The sequence below is a fragment of the Macaca nemestrina genome, chromosome 20 (genome assembly GCF_043159975.1).
Source record: "Macaca nemestrina isolate mMacNem1 chromosome 20, mMacNem.hap1, whole genome shotgun sequence".
In the NCBI taxonomy this organism is placed as follows: domain Eukaryota; kingdom Metazoa; phylum Chordata; class Mammalia; order Primates; family Cercopithecidae; genus Macaca; species Macaca nemestrina.
The window spans coordinates 62,480,585-62,508,375 of NC_092144.1; the positions used below are offsets into that span (position 1 = coordinate 62,480,585).

Sequence of the window (27,791 nt, forward strand, 5' to 3'; positions counted from 1 at the left end):
CCCTGGCTTGAGCACTCCATCCCGCACCCCAGCCTGTGGTTTTAAGGAAGTCTCTGAAGCTGAACACAAGGCGGACTCTCCCTCCCGAGTGAATGGGACAATAGAAAGGGAGAGGATATCTATTCTGTTCTGTGGGCTGTCAGCGTGATATCGTACGTGCCGCCCAGGCAGGGCTTTGCATTTCACATTCTAGTTTGCATCCCAGTTCCAGATAAGTCCAGGGCTTTGGAATCATTCCTCAGACTTTCTGGCGCTCTCGCCTCCAATACCTGAAAACAGATGCTGGGAGAGCCGCTGAGACGCGCAGGTACCGCCCCGGCCCCGCCCTCTGCCGGTTCTAAAGGGCAGGGTCTGTCCGCCTGGTGCCCCGCCCCCCCCCCACCCGCTGCCTCGCCCAGGCCCCGCCAACCTCCTCCCGCTTCCCGTCCAGGCTTCTGTCCTGCGCGCGCAGATTAACGCAAACCGGGAAGCGGATCGGGTGGCGTGAAGGTCACATCGCGGCGGTGAGTTTTGCTGTGTTGCATTAGGTCTCCGATTCCCAGGTCGCCGGCATTTCTGTCCCTGGGACGTGGGGTCCCCACAGACCTCGAAATTCTCTCTGGTCGTCCTTCGCCCAGAGCAAATTGTGACATCCCCGTGAGAGCCCGGGGGTCGCTTCCTTTTGGGTTTAAAGTCGGCCGGAGGCTGTTCTCGTCCCCAGTCTTTCTGCTGTAGGTCAATGTATACACTTTCTATTGTGTAGTTTTTCTGCTCAAAACCTTGTCTGACTCATCTCGCCCCGCGCTATTTAAAGTCCTCACCCGGGAGGTGGATTCTTGCTCAGGGCGCGCCTTGCAGTCTCCCCGTCGTTGGGCCCTGGAGCGCCGTGCCGCAGCCTCAGTCCCGGGGAGATCGAGTCCTCTGTTGGGTCCTGGGATCCTGCAGACCATATCCTTGTCCAAAGGCGCTGTCGCCCCGCAACCAACCTCCCTCCTCTTGCCACAGCCTGCTGCTCCCCAGGTCTCCCCTCCGCAGTCACCGCTTCCACTGAACCCGCATTGGGGAGGTCCCAGGGGCCTGTCCTGTGACACGGGGTCTTCTTGCCTGCTGAGCTCCAGCCCCTGGAAAATGCGCTCCTTCGGGATGCAGGCATCTTACTCCAAACCTTCCTGCGATTGTGTAGGCCGAAGGGATTAGGAGGCAGACAGCAGTAGAAAACCTGAGACAGAGAAAAGAAGAATAAGAAAAGCCCATAACAGGCCGGGCGCGGTGGCTCAAGCCTGTAATCCCAGCACTTTGGGAGGCCGAGACGGGCGGATCACGAGGTCAGGAGATCGAGACCATCCTGGCTAACACGGTGAAACCCCGTCTCTACTAAAAAATACAAAAAACTAGCCGGGCGAGGTGGCGGGCGCCTGTAGTCCCAGCTACTCGGGAGGCTGAGGCAGGAGAATGGCGTAAACTCGGGAGGCGGAGCTTGCAGTGAGCGGAGATCGCGCCACTGCACTCCAGCCTGGGTGACAGAGCCAGACTCCGTCTCAAAAAAAAAAAAAAAAAGAAAAGCCCATAACAGATGGAAAATAGAGGATTGGTAAGGGATATGCCAGCAGATGGCAAAAGTGGGGAAAAAAAGAAACAAAAAAACCTAGGAAAGCAGGAGAAGAAAAGCAACTGGAGAAATGTAGAAAAAGCTAGATGTACAGAGAGATGAAGGACGGCAAGGTAGAGGGAGTGGCAGCAAAGAGGGAGGCTCATCAGAGTGAGGGAGAGAGGGAGGGATTTGGAGCCAGGACAGACAGAGCAGAGTGGTGCTTGTGTCAAGGAGAACAGTGGGAGAAGCACAGCAGGGAGGACACCTGGACATCTGGGGTGCCACAGAGTGGGGACAGGGGAGTATGTCAGGGAAGAGAGAATTTAACAGGGAGAGCAGAGGAGGCTCAGAGATGGGAGAAGAGGCAGAAATAGATGGAGATTGAGGACAACTGAAAGACTGGGGAGAAAGAGCATTAAGAGGTTAATAAGTTGCCAGGATGGAGCAGAAGAGGTGGAAGATAAGGAATAGAGGGAAGAAGGAGATAAACAGCAGAAGAGGAGAGGGGTACAAAATGAAGAACAGAATCCGAGGGAGAAAGAAAAGAAAACAAGAGCTAGAGAGAAAAGGGGAGAATGAGAGATAGGTACAGAATTAGGGAAGGAAGCACCGTAATGAAGACAGAGGGGCTGGGCACAGTGGCTCACGCCTGTACTCTCCACACTTCAGGAGACTGAGGCAAGGGGATTGCTTGAGGCCAGGAGTTCGAGACAAGCCTGGGCAACATAGTGAGACCCCCATCTCTGCCAAAAAAAAAAAACAATAAAAAAACAGTAAATAACCGGGCCTAATGGTGTGCACCTGTACTCAGTCCAGCTGCTCTGGAGGCCAAGCTGGGAGGATGACTTGAGCCCAGGAGGTCCAGGCTGCAGTGAGCTGATATCATGTCACTACACTGCAGCCTGGACAACAGAGAGAGATCTTGTCTCAAAAAAAAAAAAGGGGCGAGAGACTTTGGGTTTAGATGAGTGCGTGAGTTCATTGGATATGATTAGTTGTGACATGTTGACTTCCGTGTATATAATCTAACAACTGAAAACTTGTTTAAATTTTACAGATGAGATTGAGAATTTCAAAATTTGTATCTATAAGACATGTACATTCTATAAATCTTGGCATCAGGGGTATCTTCCACTTGGAATCCCTATTCAGCCAGAGGGAAGTGACTTATTCAGTTGTGAATCACTGCCTTCCCTTTTCCTAGGATGGGGTAGGACGTGGGTAGTGAAGTGGGAAAAAAGTCACTGTCTGTTATTACATAATGCTTTTAATTTAATTAATTAAATAATATCTTGAGACAGGGTCTGGCTCTATCACCCAGACTGGAGTGCACTATCGTGATCTCCTCTAACTGCAGCCTCAACATTTTGGGCTCAAGCGATCCTCCTACCTCAGCCTTCTGAGTAACTGGGACCAGAAGCATGAGCCACCAAGCCCGGCTAGTTTTTGTTTTGTTTTGTTTTGTTTTGGAAACGGGGTTTCACTATGTTTCCCAGGCTGGTCTCAAAATTCTGGGCTCAAAGTATCCTCTTGCCTTGGCCTCCCAAATTACTGGGATTACAGGTGGGATTACAGAGATGACCCACCACGTCTGGTTTACATAGCCCTCCCCTTTTTTTTTTTGAGAGGGAGTTTTGCTGTTGTTGCCCAGGCTGGAGTGCGATGAGATGATCTCAGCTCACCACAACCTCAGCTTCCCGGCTTCAAGCGATTCTACTGCCTCAGCCTCCTGAGTAGCTGGATGTACATGCATACACCACCATGCCTGGCTAATTTTGTGTTTTTAGTAGAGATGAGGTTTCTTCATGTTGATCCAGGCTGGTCTCTAACTCCCGACCTCAGGTGACCTGCTGCCTTGGCCTCCCAAAGTGCTGGGATTACAGGTGTAAGCCACCAAGCTGAGGCCATAGCAGTTTTTAAAAGGGATGTCAGGGTGTGGTGACTCATGCCTGTAATCCCAGCACTTTGGGAGACAGGTGAGTGGATCAGGAGGTCAGGAGTTCGAGACCAACCTGGCCAACACGGTGAAACCCAATCTCTGCTTAAAATATACAAAAATTAGGCCGGACGCGGTGGCTCAAGCCTGTAATCCCAGCACTTTGGGAGGCCGAGATGGGCGGATCACGAAGTCAGGAGATCAAGACCATCCTGGCTAAAATGGTGAAAACCCGTCTCTACTAAAAAATACAAAAAACTAGCCAGGCGAGGTGATGGGCGCCTGTAGTCCCAGCTACTCGGGATGCTGAGGCAGGAGAATGGCGTAAACCCGGGAGGTGGAGCTTGCAGTGAGCTGAGATCCAGCCACTGCACTCCAGCCTGGGCGACAGAGCGAGACTCCGTCTCAAAAAAAAAAAAAAAAATATATATATATATATATATATATATATATATACACACACACACACAAAAATTAGCTGGACGTGGTGGCAGATGTCTAAAATCCCAGCTACTCGGGAGGCTGAGGTGGGAGAATTGCTTGAACCCGGGAGGCAGAAGTTGCAGTGAGCCGAGATTCCATCACTGTATGCCAGCCTGAACAACAGAGCTAGACTCCGTCTGAGAAAAAAAATAAAAAGTAAGGAACATCAAAGCCAGGTGTGGCGGCTCATTCATGCCTGTAATCCCAGCACTTTGGGAGCAGATTGCTGAAGGTCATGAGTTCGAGACCAGTCTGGCCTACATGGTGAAACCCTGTCTTTACCAAAAATACAAAAATTAGCTGGCCATGTTGACACATGCCTCTAATTCCAGCTACTCTGGAGGCTGAGGCAGGAGAATTACTTGGACCTGGCTGGGAGGCAGAAATTGTAGTGAGCCACGATCGCACCAATGTACTCCAGCCTGGGTGACAGAGTGAGACTCTGTCTCCCCCCCAAAAAAAGAAAAAAAATTAGCCAAGGATGGTGACATGCATCTGTAGTCCCATCTACTCTGGAGGCTGAGGCAGGAGAATCTCTTTAGACAGGAGAATCATGCCACTGCACTCCAGCCTGAGTGATAGAGCGTGACCTGGTCTCAAAAAACAAAAAAAGAAATAACAATCAGCTCTTTAATGTTTCCCTTTATAAAAGCAGTAGTTGTGGCCATGCGCGGTGGCTCACACTTGTAATTCCAGCACTTCAGAAGGCTGATGCGGGTGAATCACCTGAGGTTGGGGGTTCAAGACCAGCCTGAGCAATATAGAGACACCTGTCTCTATAAAACTACAAAATTAGCTGGGTGTGGTGGCGCATGCCTGTAATCCCAGCTACTCGGGAGGCTGAGGCAGGAGAATTGCTTGAACCCAGGAGGCAAAGGTTGCGTGCCAGCCTGGGCAACAAGAGGGAAACTCCATCTCAATAAATAAATAAATAAATATATATATATATAAATAAATAATAAAAATAAAAGCACTAGCCCTATTCTCGAGTAGTCAACACCCATGACCAAATTCTCTCAAAGACCCCATCTGCAGGAACATCCTATTGGACAATAAGAACTCTGAACATTGCTTTTGGCCGATATAATCATTCAGACCAGGGAGCCTGCATCAGGTTTTTCTTGTTTTTATTGTGCAATTTGTTTTATACAGTGTTTTCTGTGATCGCAGTTTATAAATTTTCCTAGTACACAGTCTATGTTTCGTATTTTATGCACAGTTAACTAGATAACTAAGGGCAATGCATATATATAAAATTGTTGTATTGCCTGGTGTTACCTAACTGTACCTGTGACATCATAATTAATTTCACCCTCCGACGCTGTTCATCAGTTCTTATTCCTTTTAATGCTGTGTATTTACTTGAACTCATACATCAGAAGGTGGTGATCTTAACATGTATGTCAGTTCTCATAGTGTGTGCTGGTGGGAAGTAGAAGTTGTGGCTTTTTTCTTAAGAGGGAATTGTTTAGAATTCTGCAGGCTGTATAAATGTACTTATTGTTTGCTTGCTGGTTTTATCATGAGTTACAATGGCTTACTGATTAATATTTAAGATTTCACATATGGCTTTTCGGTATATGGTATGTAATATAACTGACACACTGCACTTGTTAATTTCAGTAAGTCCCTGTTCTGCGTGGATATAGGTAATTTTATGACAGGTATTCAGAAAAAGATTGTATTAACTTTTTTTTTTTTGAGATGGAGTCTCACTCTGTCAGTGCAGTGGCACAATGTTGGCTCACTGAAATCTCCGCCTCCGAGGTTCAAACGATTCTTGTGCCTCAGCCTCCCGAGTAGCTGAGACTACAGGTGCCCACCACCATGCCTGCCTGATTTTTGTAATCTTTTCTTATCTTCTCTGTGCAATGATTATTTGACAATACAGAATTTCCATTGATTTTGGTTACCCTTACATAAGCTTGTTGTGGATTATTTATAAACATAGTATGTTGTTTGGTCTTTTAGAATTTATTTGTATACAGTAGATATTCTGTAAATATGAAAAATATACAGTTTTCTTTTCCTTGTGTGACAGTGATATGTTTTTTGTAAATTGTGATGCACTTTAGGGTCACAGTGGAAAAACACTCCTGACTTTAGGCTTATACATGTTTCTGCCCTGTCAGTGTTTTGTCATGATATTGGAAATAGGCTTCCATAGAAATGATTTGAAGAACATGTAATCGCCTTTTATTAAAGGATCTTACTCCTTTTGTGCTCCTAAACTTTGAAGATCATGTTTGGGAAGTTTAAAATAAGTATTTTTTTGTGTCGTATTTCCACATTTCAGTATGGTTTACCATCTGGACTTAATTGGAAATGTATTATGTTTATATTTTGTAGATATCTCTTCCAAATGCTTGATGAAAAAGGTGGAAGGATCACTTGAGCCAGGGCGTTGAAGTCTGCAGTGAGCCCTGTTTTTGCCACCACATTCCAGCCTGGGTGAGTGAGCTAGACCCTGTCTCAAACAAACAAGCAAATAAATGAGAGGTACAATTCCTCCTTTGAAAATAAAGAAAGAGATTTTCTTTCCTTTCGTCTCTTTTCTTAGGACATTTATTTAGAAAATTTGCAAATGCGTTTTCTGTCTTCTGAGGTAGTCTTTTCTTCTTTCAGATGGAGACGGGGTTTAGCTCTTGTTGCCCAGGCTGGAGTTAAATGGTGTGATCTCTGGTCACTGCAATTTCCATCTGCCCGGTACATGCGATTCTCCCACCTCAGCTTCCAGAGGAGCTGGGACTACAGGCACCCACCATAATGCCTGGCTGATTTTTATAGTTTTGTAGAGACGAGGTTTCACCATGTTGGCCAGGCTGGTCTTGAACTTCTCATTTCAGATGATCCTCCAGGCTCAGCCTTCCAAAGTACTGGGATTACAGGTGTGAGCCACCACACCTGGCCCAGGGTTGTATTTCTGAAGAACTTGGGTACTCGCTTTGAAAGACAAACAATAGCCGGGTGTGGTGGCTCAGGCCAGTAATCCCAGCACTTTGGGAGGTCAAGGTGGGCCAATCCCGAGGTCAGGAGTTCGAGACCACCTGACCAACATGGTGAAACCCTGTCTCTACTAAAAATACAAAAAAAATTAGCCGGGCATGGTGGCACACGCCTGTAGTCCCAGCTACTCGGGAGACTGAGGCAGGAGAATTGCTTGAACCTGGGAGGCAGAGGCTGCAGTGAGCCAAGATTGTGCCACTGCACTGCAGCCTGGGCAACAAAGTGAGACTCCATCTCAAAACAAAAAGGAAAAAAACAAAAGGCAAACAACAAGATAAATAGTACCTGTGTCTCAGTAGGAAATTAAATAATTCAAATATCAAATGATTCCAATTTAAAGCTTTGTACCTTTAAGTAATTCTGAACCTTGAGAGGAATGTGGTCCTGCAACCTGAGTCCAGGGGAATGCAGGCGCAACTTCTAAGAGTTTTCCTGGCTGACCCTGGTGGCTCACGCCTGTAATCCCAACAGTTTGGGACACCGAGACTTCTGAGTCACTTGACTTCAGGAGTTTGAAACCAGCTTGGCCAGCTTGGTGAAACCCTGTCTGTACTAAAAATACAGAAAAATTACAGGTGTCTGCCACCACGCCCAGATTATTTTTGTATTATGGTTAGTGTTAGGGTATTTCCCCCTCCCTCGGGATGATGCTAATTAGCTGACAGAGATTCTCAACTCTGTTACCAAGTAGAGCCAGGATGAACTATGTGTAACCAATGGCTTCTCAAGTCCTCTCCCCTGAGGACTGATTAGTGTTTATCTTGAAAACATGTACTTAATGGGTTGTACAGAACAGTGAAGTTGCTTTCTCTCTTGTCAACCTCTTAGCTGTTTGCCTCTATTTCCCATCACATTCTGTCCTGAAGCTTATTTATTAATAAAATAGTTTTAATTTCTCTATTATCGTCATAGAGATGATTTCTCATTTGGCGGAATACTCTTTGTTTTTCAATTATATTTTCTCACATTTAAAAAGTGAAGTAAAGAATATTTCCTGGGCCAGGCACGGTGACTCACAAGTGTAATCCTAGCACTTTGGGAGGCCGAGGCAGGTGGATCACTTGAAGTCAGGAGTTCCAGACCAGCCTGGCCAGCATGGTGAAACCCCATCTCTACCAAAAATACAAAAATTAGCTGGGTGTGGTCGTGTGCGCTTGTAATAGCAGCTACTCCAAAGGCTGAGGCAGAAGAATAGCTTCCACTCAGGAGGCAGAGGCTGCAGTGAGCCACAATCTCGCAACTGCACCCCAGCATGGGCCACAGAGAAATACTCTGTCTCATAAATAAAAGGAAAGAAAAAAGTGAAAACAAGAGAAAGTAATAGATTTCTTTCACAAATGTGCTGGGACAACTAACTGGATATTCACATAGAAAAGAATAATGCTGGATCCCTATCTCACACCATGAAAAATTTTATTTAAAAACGGTAAAAAAAGAAAAAACACACACAAGGCCAGCCGCAGTGGCTTACATCTGTAATCCTAGCAGTTTGGGAGGCTGAGGCGGGCGGATCACGAGGTCAGGAGATCCAGACCATCCTGGCTAACATGGTGAAACCCCCTCTGTACTAAAAATGCAAAACAGACGGGCATCATGGCGGGCACCTGTAGTCAAAGTTACTGGAAAGACTGAGGCGGGAGAATGGTGTGAACCCAGGAGGAGGCGCTTGCAGTGATCCAAAATCTTGCCACTGCACAGCCAGAGAGAGACAAGGAAGGGAGCCCTACGGGAGGGGATGTCACTTTGTCGCCCAGACTGGCCTGGACCCCCAATTTCAGCGATTCTCCCGCTGCTGCTTCTTGAGTAGCTGGGACCTCAGGCTTCAGCCCCGTGCCTGCAACCTTGTTTTGTTTAAGCAGCAAGTGGTGACCTCACTCCTCCCTGGCCTGAACACTCCGTCCCTCTTCCCAGGGGGAGGCCCTAGGGGAGTCTCTGAAGCTGAGCACAGGGTGGACTCTCCCTCTGGAGTGAATGGAGAATAGAAATGGAGAGGATTTCTATTCTGTTCTGTGGGCTGTCAGCATGAAATCCTACGTTCCGCCCAGGCAGGGCTTTGCATTTCACATTCTAGTTTGCATGCCCGTTCCAGAGAATTCCAGGGCTTTTGAATTACGCCTTAGCCTTCCTGGCCGCTCTCACCTCCAAAAACCCAGAAAACAGAGACGCTGGGTGCCAGGCGGAGAGACGCACGGTTCCCGCCCCGGCCCGGCTGTCTGCGGGTTCTAAAGGGCAAAGTCTCTCCGCTGCTACCCCGCCCAGGCCCCGCTACACTGCTCGCGGGCCCCGCCCAGGCCTGACTTCTGTCCTGCGCGCGCAAACCCGGAAGGGGATTCCCTGGAGTGAAGGTCCTACCGCGGCGCGTGAGTTTCGCTCTGTCTTGTGTTAAGTATGCCCTTCCCAGGTCCCTGGCGCTTCTGTCCCTGGGACGTAGAGTTCCCACGGACCTGGAAATTCTTGCCTGTCTTCCTTCACCCAGAGAAAACTGAGACGTCCCCTTAAGAGTCCAGGAGCTGCTTCCTTTTGGGGTTGAAGTCGTCCGGAGGCTGGTCCCCTACCCGGTCTTTCTGTTATAGGGCAGTGTATACACTTCCTATAGCGCAGTTTTCCTGGTCAAAACCTTGTTCTGACTCCTCCCACCCCATGCTTTTTAAAGTCCTCATCCGCGAGGTGGATTCCCGCCCTGAGCGCCTCCAGGCTCGCCTCCCAGGCTCCCGGCCCCGGTCCCGGGAAGGCTGCGTCTTCTTCCTGGGTCCTGGGTGCCTGCAGGGGCCACCCTTGTCTTAAGGCGCCGTTGTCCCCCAGGTCCCTCCTTGTGCCGGGCCCTGCTGCTCCCCAAGTCTTCCCTCTGCAGTCACTGCTTTCCCTGAATCAGTGTTGGGCAGGCCCCAGGGGCTTGCCCTATGACACCGGGTATTCTTGCCTGCCCAGCTCCACCCCCCGGAAAATGCGCTTCTCCGGGATGCAGGCGTCTTACTTCAAACCCCCAGAGTGGTGCTGGTGGGCAGGAGAACAGGGAGAACCACGGAAGGAAGGACACTTGGGTTTTTGGGGTGCTAGAGAGTGGGGACAGGGGAATGTAACAGGGAAGAGAGAATTTAACAGAGCAGAGGAGACGCAGAGATAAGAGGCGGTAATATATAGAGATTGAGGGCGATCAAAAGATTGGGGAGAAGGGCAACAAGAGGTTAAATAAGGACCGACGGAGTTTTGCTCTTGTTGCCCAGGCTAAAGTACAACAGCGTGATCTTGGCTCACCGCAACCTTCACCTCTGGGGTTCAAGTGATTCTTCTGTCTCAGCCTCCTGAGTAGTTATGATTACAGGCGAGCACCACCATGGCTGGCTAATTTTGTATTTTCAGTAGTGATGGGGTTTCTCCATCTTGGTCAGGCTAGTCTTGAACTCCTGACCTCAGTGATCCTCCCGCCTCAGCCTCCCAAGGTGCTGGGATTACAGGCATGAGCCGCCATGCCCAGCCTTTAATTTTTTTTTTTTTTTGAGACATTCTTACTGTTTCCCAGGCTGGAGTACAGTAGCAGGATCACAGCTCAGTGCAGCGGCAACCTCCTGAGCTCGAGTGATTTTCCCACCTCAGCCTCTGGAGTAGCTGGGACTGGAGGAGTAGCCTGGCTAATGTTTATATATATATATATATATATATATATATATATATATATATATATTTATTTATTTATTGAAACTCTCTTTGTCACTCAGGCTGGAGTGCAGTGGTCTCACTGCAACCTCCGCCTCCTGGAGTCAAGAGATTCTTGTGCCTCAGCCTCCTGAGTAGCTGGGGTTATAGGTGTGCACAACTATGCCCTGCTAATTTTTCTATTTTTAGTACAGACCTGGTTTCTCCATGTTGGCCAGGGTGGTCTCGAACTCCTAACCTTGTGGTCTTCCTGCCCCGGCCTCCCAAAGTGCTGGGATAATAGGTGTGAGTCACCATGCCTGGCCTCATTGTTTTTAAAGTATGATATATTTTCAAATATTTCTCCTTTTACCCAAGATTTCATTAGATCTATATTTTTTAACCATTTAAAAATTGTTTCTCTATGAAATTGTGTTCAGTTTACATTGAGGACTGTGTGCTTTCTAGTCTTTATCATATATCAAAAACATTTTCTACTATGTGATATATGATTTTAGGTTGTTTCAGTGTGTACTTGATAATGATATCAGGGACCTTTTTTCTTTACCCTAACATGAAAATTTAGTTGAAGTAGCCTATTCCATTTTCTTTTGTCATCAGAAAAAATGGTGATCTGTGAGCTTCTAAGTAAGTGTCTCCCTCAAGTATCTCTGGTCCATAATATTCTCTACAGATGTTGAAGGGTGGAGTGGATTGACTTGGAACCTTGGTTTAGCAGAGCCCATATGTTCATGAGAAAAGCATTTGCTCAGATCTCATTTCTACAGCTGCCTCTTTTTTAGTGTTTCAAAGACCTATTGCTATGTGTGCACAGTCGTGCATATTTTGAACATTTTTTTGGGAGTGAGTAATTATATGTTTGGGATTGGTGCCATCAGAACCTTACAACTTGAAAGAAGTTTGCTTTGCTCAGGTATATAAAAGATAGTCCTGGAATTTTTGTTTGTTTGTTTTTCTTTGAGATGGAGTCTTGCTCTTTCACCCAGGCTGGAGTGCAGTGGCATGATCTCAGCTCACTGCAACCTCCACCTACCGGGTTCAAGCAATCCTTTTGCCTCAGCCTCTCAAGTAGCAGGGACTGTAGGCGTGAATCCCCAAACCTGGCTAATTTCTGTATTTTTAGTAGAGATGGGATGTCACCATATTGGCCAGGATAGTCTCGAACTCCTCGTGATTCACCCAGTTTGTCCTCCCAAAGTGTTGGGATTACAGGTATGAGCTACCTTGTCTGGCTGCCTTTTTTTTTTTTTTTTTGTAAGATCAAGTATTACCCTATCACCCAGGCTGGAATGCAGTGGCACAATCTTAGATCACTGCAACCTCTGCCTCCCAGCCTCAAGTGATCTTGCATCATTCTCCCAAGTAACTGGGACCACAGATGCATGCCATGAGCTCTGGCTAATTTTTTATTTTTGATAGAGATGGGGTTAACTATGTTGCCCACGTTGGTTTCAAACTTCTAGGCTCAAGTGGTCTGCCTGCCTCAACTACCCAAAGTGTTGGGATTACAAGGGTAAGTCATCACTCCTGGCTGGTCTTGGAATTTTCTAGAGGGGAAGACCAAGGCAGCCTATTGGGACTTCCAGGCCTTCACATGGGAATCAGCCACACCTCCTTCCTCCTCACCTCGGAGCTTCTCAGGATAACTTGGGGAGATGTCTCCCAACGTGAGCCTCGGTGAGCCCACCTGGAACATAGAGGTGAGGAATACGACCAGGAAAGCTCAGTCAGAGTGACACTGACCCCTGAAATGACTGACAAAATACAGTGAGTGGCTTTTCTTCTGGGAGAGGTTACTGCTCATTTTAAACTCAAATTTCTTTTTTTTTTTTTTTTTTTTTGAGACAGAGTCTGGCTCTGTCACCCAGGCTGGAGTGCAGTGGCCGGATCTCAGCTCACTACAAGCTCTGCCTCCCAGGTTTACGCCATTCTCCTGCCTCAGCCTCCCAAATAGCTGGGACTACAGGCGCCCGCCACCTCGCCCGGCTAGTTTTTTGTATTTTTAGTAGAGACGGGGTTTCACCGTGTTAGCCAGGCTGGTCTCGATCTCCTGACCTCGTGATCCGCCCGTCTCGGCCTCCCAAAGTGCTGGGATTACAGGCTTGAGCCACCGTGCCCGGCCTTAAACTCAAATTTCAAGTGGATTCCAGCTCTCCAAGATGAGCAAAAACAGGGGATTAGACTCAAATCACCTTGAACCTTATCATCTCAGAGCTTTCAGCCACCTACACGACTCCGTGTCCCCTGCAGGCCTCGCCACTGAGCTCTACAATCCTGTGTCCAATTGTCTCCTCAGCTCTCTCCTGGGACATCAAACAGGCATCCCCACCTTCAGGTGTCCATAAGTGACTTCCTAAATCCCCAAACACATTCCCTTGCAGTCTGCACAGCTCAGTTGAGAGTGACTGTGTTCTTCCAGAAACTTAGCCAAACTTGACAGTATGTGTTTTAAATATGGGAAATAAATTACATTATTTGTAAGTGTTGTAATTTATAATATAAAGAGAAACTTACATGTATATGTGAAAAGAGTGAGAAGATACATCACTTCCAATTTTTTTTTTTTTTTTAAGACAAATTTTCACTCTTGTGGGCCAGGGGGAGTGCAATGGCACGATCTCGGCTCACTGCAACCTCTGTCTCCTGGGGTCAAGGAATTCTCCTGCCTCAGACTGCCGAGAGGCTGGGATCATAGTTGACTTTCAAAATTCTTTTGGGTTGTGGGAGAAAAATGTTTGAAGACCGTATCCCTATGTGTCTGTGCCCCGAGGACCTCTCTGACCTCATCTACCTGTGCCCTCCTCTCTTCCGCTGCTCCAGCCACATGGGTCGCTTTCCTTTTCCTGCTGCTGAGGTTGCTCCTGTCTCAGGGCCTTCGCTTGAGCTGTCCCTCTGTCTAGGACTCTCTGCCCCTCAGCTGCAAGTGACAAGCAGCCTTTCTTTGCTAGGTCCGTGTTCTGATATCATCTTCTCCGGGTTTCCTTTGTGATCTCCCACAGCCCCCCGTTTGACATTGCAGCTGTGAAACCAGAAAATCTTACACAGATCTCAGTTAATTTAGAAAGTTTATTTTGCCCAAGGTGGTCGGGGCAGAGCTTCATTTTACACATATTATGGAGACATGCGGCATCAGTCAGTACATGTAAGAAGTACGTTGGTTTGGTCTGCATGGTGGCCAACTTTAAACAAAGGCAGGAAGACTTGAAGCAGGGCGGGGGCTTCCAGGTCACAGAGAACTGAGGCACAAATGGTTGCAATCTTCTGAGTTTCCTTTTTTTTTTTTGAGATGAAGTCTCATTTTGTCACCCAGGCTGGAGTGCCGTGGCAGGATGTCGGCTCCCTGCAACCTCTGCCTCCTGGGTTCAAGTGATTCTCCTGCCACAGCTTCCCAAGTAGATGCCTGGATCATTTCTGTATTTTTAGTAGAGATGGGGTTTCACCATGCTGGCTGGGCTGGTCTCCATGTCTTGACCCCAAGTGATCTGCCTGCCTAGGCCTCCCATAGTGCAGGGATGACAGACAGTCCTGAGCCACTGCTGGGTCCTTCTTTTGAGTTTCTGATTAGCCTTTCCAAAGGAGGTACTCAGATATGCATCTATGTCAGGGAGCAGAGGGGTGACTTTGAATAGAAGGGGAGTCTCGTTCCCTAAGCAGTTTCCACCTTGACATTTCTCTTTTGCTTAGTGATTTGGGGCGCCAAGGTTTATTTTCCTTACAGCCCAACCTTCTTCCCACCTCTGGTCCACGTTTACTGTTCTGTGTGATTTTGTTTTTTTTTTTTTTTTTTTTTTTTTTTGAGACGGAGTCTTGCTGTGTCACCCAGGCTGGAGTGCAGTGGTGGGATCTCAGCTCACTGCAAGCTCCGCCTCCCGCTTCAAGCAATTCTCCTGCCTCAGGCTCCTGAATAGCTAGGATTACTGGTGCCCACCACCATGCCCAGCTAATTTTTTGTATTTTTAGTAGAAACAGTGTTTCACCATGTTGACCAGTCTGGTCTTGAACTCCTGACCCCGTGATCCACCCATCTCTGCCTCCCAAAGTGCTGGGATTATAGGCGTGAGCCACCGTGCCCGGCCTCACTGTGATTACTTTTGTGCCTTTGCCATCCACTGTCTGGATCCTGGTGAGAACAAGGCCCCAAGGGAAGAGCAGAGCCAGAACATGGGGCTGTGCTGGGCTCACCCCTCTGAGTGGAGCTCAACCCTGGCTTCACATTAGACTGCAGAGCATTTTACAAATAGAGCATTTGTGCTGCTTTACTGGGGTTCTTATTCTGAAGGGCTGGAGTCCACCCTCAGTAATAGCTGCAGTGGCCCAGGTGTTGTCATCTGTGTGCAGCATTGAGCATCGAAGCTCTGTGTCCCCCGTTTCTGAGGGCTGAGCTCAGCCTGTGATCCACAGAGATGAGGGGCTGTCCTCTGGATGGGGTTTGGTCAGGGATGGGTCTGTATCCTGAAGGGGAGATCAGTCCAGCCCAGCTGCCCCTGCTGCCTCGTGTGTGGGGGCTTCTCCAGGAGGGGAGTGAGATCTGAAGACCGGGGTCAAACGTACACTTACAGGTCTTCCTGTGGGGCTTTCTTATCTCTGCATGGTCTCTGGTGCAGTGGGCAGTGGGGACCATCTTTCTACAGGGTGAGGTCTCCCCTGTTCATGTGTTTTTGTCACGGGAAGGGAGTGAGTCATTTCTAACATGAAGTCTTTTTTTCACATACAGGATTGATTTCTAAAGACTCAGGTTACGTGAGGAAGCAGCTGAGAAGAGGAAAGGAAAGGAGCCAGGCATGGCCTTTCCTCAGGTGAAGTGATGTTCCTCTGGGGATTAATCTGTCTCTTTCCTTTCTGAAATGCCAGGTATTGTAGTAGCCAGTCTTTTCTGAGTCTGAAGCATTTTGCCTGACAGGTTCGCTCACACTCACCCATGCCTGCCCTCAATTCTTGTCACCTGCTCTGAGATTCTGTCTCCTGTGACCCAGTGACATGAACTTGGGAAGAGGCTCTACTGGGCATGGTTGTGGGAAGGGCTCACACCCCATCTCTACTAAAAATACAAAAATTAGCTGCATGTGGTGGTGCATATCTGTAATCTCAGCCACTCAGGAGGCTCAGGCAGGAGAATCACTTGAATCCGGGAGGTGGAGGTTACCGTACACCGAAATTGTGCCACTGCATTCCAGCCTGGGAAATGGCGTGAGACTCTGTCTCAAAAGAAAAAAGAGAGAGAGAGAGAAGGTGTCACTCTGTGGCTTTGTTCTGGAGTACAATGGCACAATTCAGAGTTTACAGCAGCCTCAAACTCCTGGGCTCAACTAATCCCTAATTTAACCCCCCAAAGAGCCTGAATAATAGACATGGGTCACCGTATGTATGTATGTATGTATGTACATATTTCTTTATTTTAAGATGGAGTCTCAGTCACTAAAGTTGGAGTGCAATGGTACCATCTTGGCTCAATTTAACCTCCCCCTCCCAGTTTCAAGCAGTTCTTCTACCTCAGCCTCCCAAGTTGCCTGGACTACAGGCACGCACCACCACACCCAGCTAATTTTTGTATTTTTAGTTGAGACGGGGTTTCATCATGTTGGTTAGGCTGGTCTGGAACTCCTGACCTCATGATCTGCCTGTCTCAGACTCCCTAAGTGTTGGGATTAAAGGTGTGGGCTACTGTGTCCGGCCTTATTTTTTATATTATATTTTTATTTTGTTGTCCAGGCGGGAGTGCATGGTGCAATCATAGCTCACTATAGCCTTGATATCCTGGCCTCAAGTGATCCTCCTGTCTTGGCCTCCCAAATTGCTGACATTCTTGATGGCAGATAGCCAGCCCGGCCTGACTCTGCAGGTTTTTGAGATGGAGTCTCGCTCTGTTGCCCAGGTTGGATTGCAGTGGCATGATCTCAGCTCACTGTAACCTCTGCCTTCTGGCTTCAAGCAATTCTTTTGCCTCAGCCTCCCGAGTAAGGCATTTGCTGCCACGCCTTGCTAATTTTTTTTTTTTTTTTTTTTTTTGAGACAGAGTCTTGCTCTGTCACCCAGGCTGGAGTGCAGTGGCGCAATCGCAGCTCACTGCAAACTCTGCCTCCTGGGTTCATGCCATTCTCCTGCCTCAGCCTCCTGAGTACCTGGGACTACAGGCGCCCACCACCACTCCCGGCTAATTTTTAAAAAATTTTTAATAGAGACAGGGTTTTACCGTGTTAGCCGTGATGGTCTAGATCTCCTGACCTCATGATCCGCCTGCCTCGGTCTCCTAAAGTGTTGGGATTACAGGCGTGAGCCACCGCGCCCAGTCTTTTTTTTTGTATTTTTAGTAGAGATGGAGTTTCACCATATTGGTCAGGCTGGCTGAACTCCTGATCTTGTGATTCTTCCAGCTCGGCCTCCCAGAGTGCTGGGATTATAGGCCTGAGCCACCGTGCTTGGCCAAACTCTGCACTTTTAATGACTCATGGTGGAATGGGAAGTGGAGATAGGCATCAGTGGTACGGGATGCTTTATTATATCATTGATTTTATTTTATTTTATTTTATTTTATTTTTGAATTGGCTCTCATTCTTTCACCCAGACTGGAGTGCAGTGGTGTGATTTCGTTTCCCTGTAGCCTCTGACTCCCGGATTACAGTGATTCTTTTGCCTCAGCCTCTCGGGTAGCTGGGATTAGAAGTGCACACCACCACGGGTATAATGGCATGATGTGTGTGTATGAACACATAGATGGATAAGCCCATGGTTTATGTAGGAAACACATTTGCAATAAGTTTTATTTTTTATAATAATTGTAATGATTTTAAGTATTTTTCATTGTTGTCAACTATCATCATAATGAGTTAATAGTAAGAAGGGGCCAGGCTTGGTGGCTCACGCCTTTAATCCCAGCACTTTGGGAGGCTGAGGTGGATAGATCAAGATGTCAGGAGTTCAAGACCAGCCTGGCTAAGATGGTGAAACCCCGTTGCTACTAAATATACAAAAATTAGATGGACACAGTGGCAGGTACCTCACACCCCAGCTACTGGGGAGTCTGAGGCCAGAGAATGGCTTGAACCTGGGTGGCACAGGTTGCAGTGAGCTGAGACATTGTGCCACTGCACTCCAGCCTGTGCAATAGAGTGAGACTGTCTGGGAAAAAAATAAAATAAGAAGTATCGTGAAGGATTATGTGCATGCCTGTGTGTGTCCATTCAGTGACCTTGTAGGATGCTCCATGTTCTTACCCTTGGACCTGTATCACATTCTCTCCACTGGATAGACTTGTGTCAGTGTCAGTTTAGTTTAAAGCTGTGTCTGTTACTTAGGTGTTTATGTTCACATGTGAATCCCAGACATCTGGATTCGGGTGCTCGTGTTGATATTTTTAGCTATTTGATTTGTGGCAAGTTTCCTATAGTGTGTGTGATGTAACTGTCTCCAAGTACAGATCTTTCTTCATGGGATAGTATGTTATGTTGTGGCCTAAGACACGGGAAGCACTTAGAACAGTGTGTAGCACATGTGAAGCATTCAAAAATGTTAGTCATGGCTATTGCTGTGATCATGACAGTTTTTTTTTTTTTTTTTTTCTTGGAGATGGAGTATTGCTCTGTCACCCAGGCTGAAGTGCAGTGGCATGATATTGGCTCACTGCAACCTCTGCCTCCTGGTTTCAAGCAATTCTCTGGCCTCAGCCTCCTGAATGTCGGGGATTACAGACACCCACCACCACGCCCAGCTAATTTTTGTATTTTTAGTAGAGAAGAGTTTTCAGCATGTTCCCCGACTGGTCTCGAACTCCTGACCTCATGATCCACCTACCTCAGCCTCGCAAAGTGCTGGGATTACAGGCATGAGCCACTGTGCCTGACCAATCATGATAGTTTTTAGATTCATACTTTTCTTTCAAAGACATTGCACTTTGTCCTCTCTGAAACAGCACTTGTATTTTAGCTCACCTAGAGACTAAATGTCACCTGTATGTGGAACGTAATATCTGACACATCTGTAGAGAAAACTCTGTTTGTTTGTTTTGTTTTTTTGAGATGGAGTCTTTCTCTGTTGTCAGGCTAAAGTGCAGTGGTGCGATCTCGGCTCACTGCAACCTCTGCCTCCCAGATTCAAGCGATGCTCCTGCCTCAGCCTCTTGAGTAGCTGGGAGTACAGACCCACAACATGACACCCAGCTAATTTTTTGTATTTTTAGTAGAGACGTAGTTTTGTCATGTTGGCCATGATGGTGTCAATCTCTCGACCACATTATTTGCCTGCCTTGGTCTCCCAAAGTGCTGGGATTACAGGCGAGAGCCACTGCCCATCACTGCTTTTTTTTTTTTTTTTTTTAGATGGAGTATCAGTCTGTTGCCCAGGATGGAATACAGTGGTGCACAATTGGCTCACCGCAGCCTCCATCTCCTGGGTTCAAGTGATTCTCCTGCCTCAGCCTCCTATGTAGCTGGGATAACAGGTGCCTGCCACCATGCCCGGCTAATTTTTATATTTTTAGTAGAGACAAGTTTTCACCACGTTGGCCATGCTGGTCTTGAACTCTGGACCTCAAATAACCTGTGTTGGCCTTCTGAAGTGTTGGGATTACAGTCATGAACCACCACGCCTGACCCTGTGTTTCCTTTTTATTTATATAGTTTTTATATTGTCCATAAAATCCAGACTTCCCTAATGACTGATGGGATCTTAACATCTTTCAAGGAAAAGTATAATAAAATGCAACTATAGGGAAAAAATATTCAAAAATACCTTAACTTGGTTTTGTCAGAACATGGTCTTTGATCAAATACATACTTATTTTCTCTTTTCTCATTTCCTGTGAAGGTGATAACTCCGTCCTCCATAATGTTTTGTTGAAATGTGTTTCATTTTAGGGACGCGTGACTTTCAGGGATGTGGCTATAGAGTTCTCATTGGCGGAGTGGAAATGCCTAAACCCTGCGCAGAGGGCTTTATACAGGGAAGTGATGTTGGAGAACTACAGGAACCTGGAGTCTGTGGGTGAGGAAAATGTCCCTGTAGGCCTGAGGAGTCTGCTCTTGTCTGTCTTGGCTCTTCCTGGTTTTGTATTCTCTTTTGTGATTTTGCCCCATACATGTTTGTTTTTGTTTTTGTTTTTTGAGGTGGCGTTTCACTCTTGTTGTCCAAGCTGGAGTGCAATGGTGTGATCTTGGCTCACCATAACCTCTGCCTTCCAGGTTCAAGCGATTCTCCTGCCTCAGCCTCCCAAATAGCTGGGATTACAGGCATGTGCCACCATGCCCAGCTAATTTTGTATTTTTAGTAGAGACAGGGTTTCTCCGTGTTGGTCAGGCTCATATCTAACTCCTGACATCAGATGATCCACCCACCTTGGCTTCCAAAACTGCTGGGTTTACAGGCATGAGCCACCGTGCCCAGCTCATTCTGGTTTTTGAGAAGCATCACAGAAGCATCTCTCACTGGCACTGTGACAATGTTCATCTCATAAACTAATGATCATGTTCTCTAAGTAGCAGTCAGTGGTGTTGAAATTCCTCCCAGCAAGGACGTCATTCGGGCTCACAGCCTCCTATGTATGAGGCTCTTCACTGAACTCTTGCTCATTTCACATTTTCATACCAATATGTGTCATTGTTCATTTTTTTTTTTTTTTTTTTTTTTTTGAGACGGAGTCTCTGCCGCCCGGGCTGGAGTGCAGTGGCCGGATCTCAGCTCACTGCAAGCTCCGCCTCCCAGGTTTACGCCATTCTCCTGCCTCAGCCTCCCGAGTAGCTGGGACTACAGGCGCCCTCCACCTCGCCCAGCTAGTTTTTTGTGTTTTTTAGTAGAGACGGGGTTTCACCGTGTTAGCCAGGATGGTCTCGATCTCCTGACCTCGTGATCCGCCCGTCTCGGCCTCCCAAAGTGCTGGGATTACAGGCTTGAGCCACCGCGCCCGGCCGTCATTGTTCATTTTTAACAAGAAAACCTTTGTTCAGTTTTTTGTAGGATCAACCCTGTAGCAGATATGGTTTTAATCAATGTTGTTGAGGGAGGTTGTGAGATTGAATGAGGTTTCCATAGTTTAATTCTACTGTCATTTCCTTAAGATACACAGTGGCTTTCAAGTTGCTCGTTTCTATGGTTTTTTTTTGTTTGTTTGTTCGTTTGTTTTGAGTCAGAGTCTCTTGAGTGCCGTGGTGTGATCTTGGCTCACTGCAACCTCCACCTTTTGGGTTGAAGTGATTCTCCTGCCTCAGCCTCTTGAGTGGCTTGGGATTACAGGCATGTGTCACCACACTCGACTAATTTTTGGTAGTTCTATTCCAAATGGTGGTTTCACCATGTTGGCCAGGCTGGTTTTGATAGCCTCGTCTGACGTGATTCGGTTGCCTTGGATTCCCAAAGTGCTGGGATTACAGGCATGAGCCACTGCCTCTCCGAGTTTGTTTTTAATGCTGAATACTATTCCATTTTATGTGTGTACCACATTTTCCTCATATATTTATCTGTTGATGGATATCTGGGTTGGTTTTTTCTCTTTACTATTATAAATAATACTGCCAGGCTGGGTGCGTTGGCTCATGTCTGTAATCCCAGCCCATTGGAAGGCTGAGGTGGGTGAATCACCTGAGGTCAGGAGTTTGAGACCAGCTTGGCCGACATGGTGAAACCACATTTTTTTAAAGGTATAGTTTCTTTTTTTTTAAGATGGTGTATTGCTCTGTCACCCAGGCTGGAGTGCAGTGGTGCAATCTCAGCTCACTGCGACCTCTGCCTCCCAGGTCAAGCAATCTCCTACCTGAGCCTTCTGAGTAACTGGGATTACAGATGTGCACCACCATGCCCGGCTAATGTTTTCTATTTTTTTAGTAGAGACAGTGTTTCACCATGCTGGCCTGGCTGATCTCAAACTCCTGACCTCGTGATTCACCCTCTCGTCCTCCCAATGTGCTGGCATTACAGACGTGAGCCACTTCACTCAGCCTGGCTCTGTTTTCACAAACACATCTCTACCTACTCAGCCAGAGGATCCTTGTTCACCCCTGTGGTCTCCTGCATTGCTCTATTGTACTCTTCATAGTTTACTTGTTTTGTGTGTGTGTGTGTGTGTGTGTGTGTGTATGTGTATGTATTTCTGGAATCTACACAAGGGATTTTGTTGAGTATATTCTTGAAACTAGGAATCAGAGGCATTTAACTTAATAGATGTAAAACTGCTTTCACCTCAGGCCACCATACTGCTGCTTGTTTGGATCTCGTTCATTCTTGTCCCTTGCCCATATTGTAATTTACATAGTTAACCTTGGGTCAATATTTTACCATTGCTAAATTAGTTCCACTTTCCTCCAAGCTCAAGATTTGGTCTATCCTAGTGGAATTCTATTCCCACAGATGTGCACGCACAAAGTTCGCTCCTACGTGCCAATTACTTCCTGCCTTCCACACTTACCCTTCCTTTCCTGGCCTTGCCTCACGTGATACATTGATCTGGATGCAAATACAGTTTCTTTCCAGTCTATTGATTTTGTAATGCTGAACACCCCAATTTCCCTGTGAGCCCCTCTCCTCCAACACTACTCTCACTGAGTAAGTCAAGACCTTGTTCATCCACTGGACAAAATTATAGGAGGCTGCCTGAATCAATGTGCAGGGCATGATGACTCAGCACATGATCCATGAGGGATGACTTGGCACCACTGTAAGCAGCACAGCTCAGCCCTTTTGTCCCAGCTCAGCCCTTGTATCCCCCTTGGTGTACTTCTTTCTGTTCTGCTTGTATTTTCTGTGTGCAGTCATTTACTGTAATGCCTGGGCTGACTATTGTGCCTAAGTAGATGTTGTGGGATCCTTCAGGTCCAGGATCAAGTCTTGTCCCTCACTTACCGTATGTGCAAATTGGGATCATGTACATGAACACTGTGGGCCTGCTGTCGTTATTTGAGAAATTATGTTAATTTGCCTCCAGGGTTTTTGGTTTTTTTTTTTTTCTTTGAGATGGAGTTTTGCTCCTGCTGCCCAGGCTGAAGTTCAATGGCAGAATCTCAATTCATTACAACCTCCACCTCCCGGGTTCAAGTGATTCTCCTGCCTTAGCCTGCCAAGTAGCTGGGATTACAGGCATGTGCTACCACACTGGCTAATTTTGTATTTTTAGTACAGATGAATTTTCCCCATGTTGGCTAGGCTTGTCTCGAATTCTTGACCTCAATGATCTGTCTATCTCAGCCTCCCAAAGTGCTGAGATTACCGGCATCAGCCACTGTACCCGGCCTCTTTTTTTTTTCTTTTTCTTTTAATGGAGCTTCCCTTTACTTGCCCAGGCTGGAGTGCAATGGTGCAATCTCTGCTCACCGCAACCTCCACTTCCTGGGTTCAAGTGACTGTCCTGCCTCAGGCTCCTAAGTATTTGGGATTATGCCTGGCACAAACCTGGCTAATTTTTGTATTTTTAGGAGAGAGGGGGTTTCTCCATATTAGTCAGGCTGGTCTCGAACTCCCAACCTCAGGTGATTTCGTTCACCTGCTTTTTAAAACAAGTGAATACTATTAGATGACTTCATATACATTTTATACTACAGTCTCAACTTCCTTTGTTTAATAAGATTTGTCAGCCTTCAGTGATGTTAATGATGAGATGCCCATTTTCCTGTCTCACTCATCTCACTGTTCTGTCAGAAATAGCTTAGACTGGCCAGCTGCAGTGACTTTCGCCTCTAATTCCAGCACTTTGAAAGGCTGAGGTGGGTAGATGTCTTGAGGTCAGGAGTTTGAGACCAGTCAGGCAAACATAATGAAATCTTGAATCTACTAAATTAAAAGAAATTGGACGGGCATGATGGTTCATGCCTATAATCCCAAAATTTTGGAAGGCCGAGACAGGCGGATCACCTGAGGTCAGAAGTTCAAGACCAGCCTGGCCAACATGGTGAAACCCCGTCTGTAGTAAAAATACAAAAATTAGCTGGGTGTGTTGGTATGCACCTGTAATCCCAGCTTCTTGTGAGACTGAGACAGAAGAATCACTTGAACCTGGGAGGTGGATGTAGCAGTGAACCATGATCGTGCCACTGCACCCCAGCCTGGGTGACAGAGTTAGATTCCATTTCCCAAAAAAAAGAAAACAACAACAACAAAAAAAAACAAATTAGTCAGCATGGTGCATGTGTCTGTAGTTCCTGCTCCTCAAGAGGCTGAGGCACGAGAATCTCTTTAGGGAGGAGAATCGTGCCACTACACTCCAGCCTGGGTGATGAAGCATTACTTGATCTCAAAAACAGACAAAAAAAGAAATAGCTTAAACTGGAAAGCTTAAGACATAGCAATTTATTTCTCATGAATCTGGAAAGTGGAAAATCCAAGAGCAAGATGTCAGCTAGATTGGTTCTTGGTGAGAGCCTTCTTCATATAAATATGAAGTGTCATACTGAAGTGTCACATTTACACACTTCAGTATGATTTACCGTCTGTAGTTAATTAGAAACCTATTGGTGTTTATATTTTGTAGATATCTCTTCCAAATGCATGATGAAGGAGATCTTGTCAACAGGGCAGGGCAATACGGAAGTGTTCCACACAGGGACATTGCAAAGACTTGAAAGTCATCACATTGGAGATTTTTGCTTCCAGGATATTGAGAAAGAAATTCATGACATTGATTTTCAGTGTCAAGAAGATGAAAGAAATGGCCATGAAGCACCCATGACAAAAATTAAAATATTGACTGGGAGTACAGACCGATATGATCAAAGGCAAGCTGGAAACAAGCCTATTAATGATCAGCTTGGATCATGCTTTCATTCGCATCTGCCTCAACTCCACTTATTTCAGATCAAAGGTATAATTGCTAATCAACTTGAGAAGTCTACCAATGATGCTCCCTCACTTTCAACATTCCAAAGAATTTCCTGTAGGCCCCAAATCCATATTTCTAATAACTATGAGAGTAATTCCCCAAATTCTTCACTACTTGCACAAAAACAGAAAGTACACATGAGAGAAACATCTTTCCAATGTAATGAGAGTGATAAAGCCTTTAATTGTAGCTCAGTCTTAAGGAAACACCAGATAATCCATTTAGGAGACAAACAATATAAATGTGATGGAGTAAAACCTTACAAGTGTATTGAGTGTGGCAAGATCTTTGGTCATAATTCAGCCCTTGTAATTCATAAGGCAATTCATAGTGGAGAGAAACCTTACAAGTGTAATGAATGTGGCAAGACTTTTAATCAACAATCACACCTTTCACGTCATCATAGACTTCATACTGGAGAGAAGCCTTACAAATGTAAGGTTTGTGACAAGGCTTTCACGTGTCATTCCTACCTGGCAAACCATACTAGAATTCATAGTGGAGAGAAACCTTACAAGTGTAATGAGTGTGGCAAGGCTTTTAACCAACAATCAAACCTTGCACGTCATCATAGACTTCATACTGGAGAGAAACCTTTCAAATGTGAAGAATGTGACAAAGTTTTCAGTCAGAAATCAACCCTTGAGATACATCAGAGAATTCACACTGGAGAGAAACCATACAAATGTAAAGTTTGTGACACAGCTTTCACGTGTAATTCACAGCTGGCACGACATAGAAGAATTCACACTAGAGAGAAAACTTACAAGTGTAATGTGTGTGGCAAGACCTTCATTCACATGTCATACCTCATATGCCATCGTAGAGTTCATAGTGGTGAGAAACCTTACAAGTGTAATGAGTGTGGAAGGACCTTCAGTCACAGGTCATACCTTGTATGCCATCGTAGAGTTCATAGTGGAGAGAAACCTTACAAGTGTAATGAATGTGGCAGGACCTTCAGTCACAGGTCATCCCTTGTATGCCATCGTAGACTTCATAGTGGTGAGAAACCTTACAAGTGTAATGAGTGCAGCAAGACCTTCAGTCGCAGGTCATCCCTCCTATGCCATCGTAGACTTCATAGTGGTGAGAAACCTTACAAGTTTAATGAGTATGGCAATAACTTCCGTCACTGGTCATCCCTTGTATATCATCGTAAACGTCATACTGGAGAGAAATCTTACAAATGTACAGTTTGTGACAAGGCTTTCGTGCGTAAGTCAGTCCTAGCAATACATACTAGAATTCACAGTGCAGAGAAACCTTACAAGTGTAATGAATGTGGGAAGGCTTTTAAGCAACAATCACACCTTTCACGTCATCATAGAATTCATACTGGAGAGAAACCTTACAAATGTGAAGCATGTGACAAAGTTTTCAGTCGCAAATCAACCCTTGAGACACATAAGAGAATTCACACTGGAGAGAAACCGTACAAATGTAAGGTTTGTGACACAGCTTTCACGTGGAATTCACAGCTGGCACGACATACCAGAATTCACACTGGAGAGAAAACTTACAAGTGTAATGAGTGTGGCAAGACTTTCAGTCACAAGTCATCCCTTGTATGCCATCGAAGACTTCATGGTGGAGAGAAATCTTACAAATGTACAGTTTGTGACAAGGCTTTCACGTGTCGTTCCTACGTGACAAAACATACTAGAATTCATAGTGGAGAGAAACCTTACAAGTGTAATGAGTGCGGCAAGACCTTCAGTCACAGGTCATCCCTTGTATGCCATCATAGACTTCATAGTGGTGAGAAACCTTACAAGTGTAATGAGTGCGGCAAGACCTTCAGCCAGAAGGCATCCCTTCTATGCCATCGTAGACTTCATAGTGGTGAGAAACCTTACAAGTGTAATGAGTGTGGAAATACCTTCCGTCACTGGTCATCCCTTGTATGCCATCGTAGACTTCATAACGGAGAGAAATCTTACAAATGTACGGTTTGTGACAAGGCTTTCGTGCGTAATTCACTCCTGGCAAGACATACTACAATTCACACTGCAGAGAAACCTTACAAGTGTAATGAATGTGGGAAGGTTTTTAATCGACAGTCACACCTTTCAAGTCATCATAGAATTCATACTGGAGAGAAACCTTACAAATGTGAAGCATGTGACAAAGTTTTCAGTCGCAAATCACACCTTAAAAGGCATAGTAGAATTCACACTGGAGAGAAACTTTTTAAGTGTAGTGAGTGTGGCAAAGCCTTTAGTGAGCAGTCAGTGCTTATTCACCATCAGGCAATTCATGGTTTAGGGAAAGTTGACTAATGTAATTGTGTCCGGAATTGGTGGGTTCTTGGTCTCACTGAGTTCAATAATGAAGCCACGGATCCTCGCGGTGAGTGTTACAGTACTTAAAGATGGTGTATCCGGAGTCTGTGCTTTCAGATGTTCGGATTTGTCCACAGTTTCTTTCTTCTGGTGGGTGCATGGTCTCACTGACTTCAGGAGTGAAGCTTCAGACCTTTGCAATGAGTGTTATAGCTCATAAAGGCAGCGTGGACCCAAAGAGTGAAGCAGCAGCAAGATTTATTGTAAAGAGTGAAAGAACAAAGGTTCCACAGTGTGGAAGGGGACCCTAGCAGGATGCTACTGCTGGCTGGGGCAGCCTGCTATTATTCCCTTATTTGACCCCTCCCACATCATACTGATTGGTCCATTTTACAGAGCGCTTATTGGCCCACTTTACAGAGAGCTGATTGATCCATTTTTACAGGGTGCTGATTGGTGTGTTAATAAACCTTTAGCTAGACACAGAGTGCTGATTGGTGCGTTTACAATCCTTTAGCTAGACACAGAGTACTAGACAGAAAAGTTCTCCAAGTCTCCACTAGATTAGCTAGATACAGAGTGCTGATTGGTGCATCCACAAACACTGAGCTAGACACAGAGTACTGATTGGAGCATATACAATCTTCTAGCTAGACATAAAGTTCTCCAAGTCCCCACCCGACTCAGGAGCCCAGCGGGCTTTGCCTAGTTGATGTTGCGCTGGGGTCGCAGGCAGAGCTGTCCCTCAGTCCCGCACGTCCACACTCTTTAGCCCTTGGGTGGTCGATGGGACTCGGAGCCATGGAGCAGGGGGCGGTGCCTCTTGGGGAGGCTCGGTCCACGGGGGAGCCCACAAGGCGGGGTTGGGCTCAGGCATGGTGGGCTGTAGATCCTGAGCCCTGTCCCATGGGGAAGCACTGAGGCCCCGTGAGAATTCAAGCATGGCGTAGTTGGGCTGGCAGTACTGGGGGACCTGGCGCACCCTCCTCAGCTCCTGGCCCAGGTGCTAAGTCCCTCACTGCCCGGGGCTGGCGGTGCCAGATACCCGCTCCAAGTGTGGGGCCC

General features: G+C 46.4%; 2 protein-coding genes across 11 annotated transcripts in view; both read left to right on the plus strand.

The window, feature by feature from the left end:
• Nucleotides 1-27,791, plus strand: part of LOC105497033 (zinc finger protein 701) — a 53,838-nt gene that overhangs the window by 8,494 nt on the left and 17,553 nt on the right. The gene's annotated exons all lie outside the window — the stretch shown is intronic.
• On the plus strand, nucleotides 418-27,207 carry LOC105497031 (zinc finger protein 808). Of its 10 annotated transcripts, XM_071086068.1 has the most exons (7): nucleotides 418-503; nucleotides 6,339-6,440; nucleotides 12,113-12,162; nucleotides 12,236-12,349; nucleotides 15,364-15,445; nucleotides 19,499-19,625; nucleotides 24,094-27,207. In XM_071086068.1, the coding sequence occupies exons 5-7, from the start codon at nucleotides 15,431-15,433 to the stop codon at nucleotides 26,721-26,723; spliced, it is 2,772 nt and encodes a 923-aa protein (XP_070942169.1). In that variant the 5' UTR covers nucleotides 418-503; nucleotides 6,339-6,440; nucleotides 12,113-12,162; nucleotides 12,236-12,349; nucleotides 15,364-15,430; the 3' UTR covers nucleotides 26,724-27,207. The 10 variants fall into 10 exon arrangements, with proteins under 10 accessions (XP_070942169.1, XP_011766006.2, XP_070942167.1 ...); XM_011767704.3 differs by lacking the exons at nucleotides 12,113-12,162; nucleotides 12,236-12,349 and having other exon boundaries at nucleotides 6,339-9,355; XM_071086066.1 differs by lacking the exons at nucleotides 12,113-12,162; nucleotides 12,236-12,349.

Excerpts from the sequence above, each read along its gene's own strand:
- LOC105497031 (XM_011767704.3), top strand. Across the intron at positions 19,626-24,093 it reads CAGGAACCTGGAGTCTGTGG|ATATCTCTTCCAAATGCATG; the intron begins GTGAGGAAAATG and ends TATATTTTGTAG.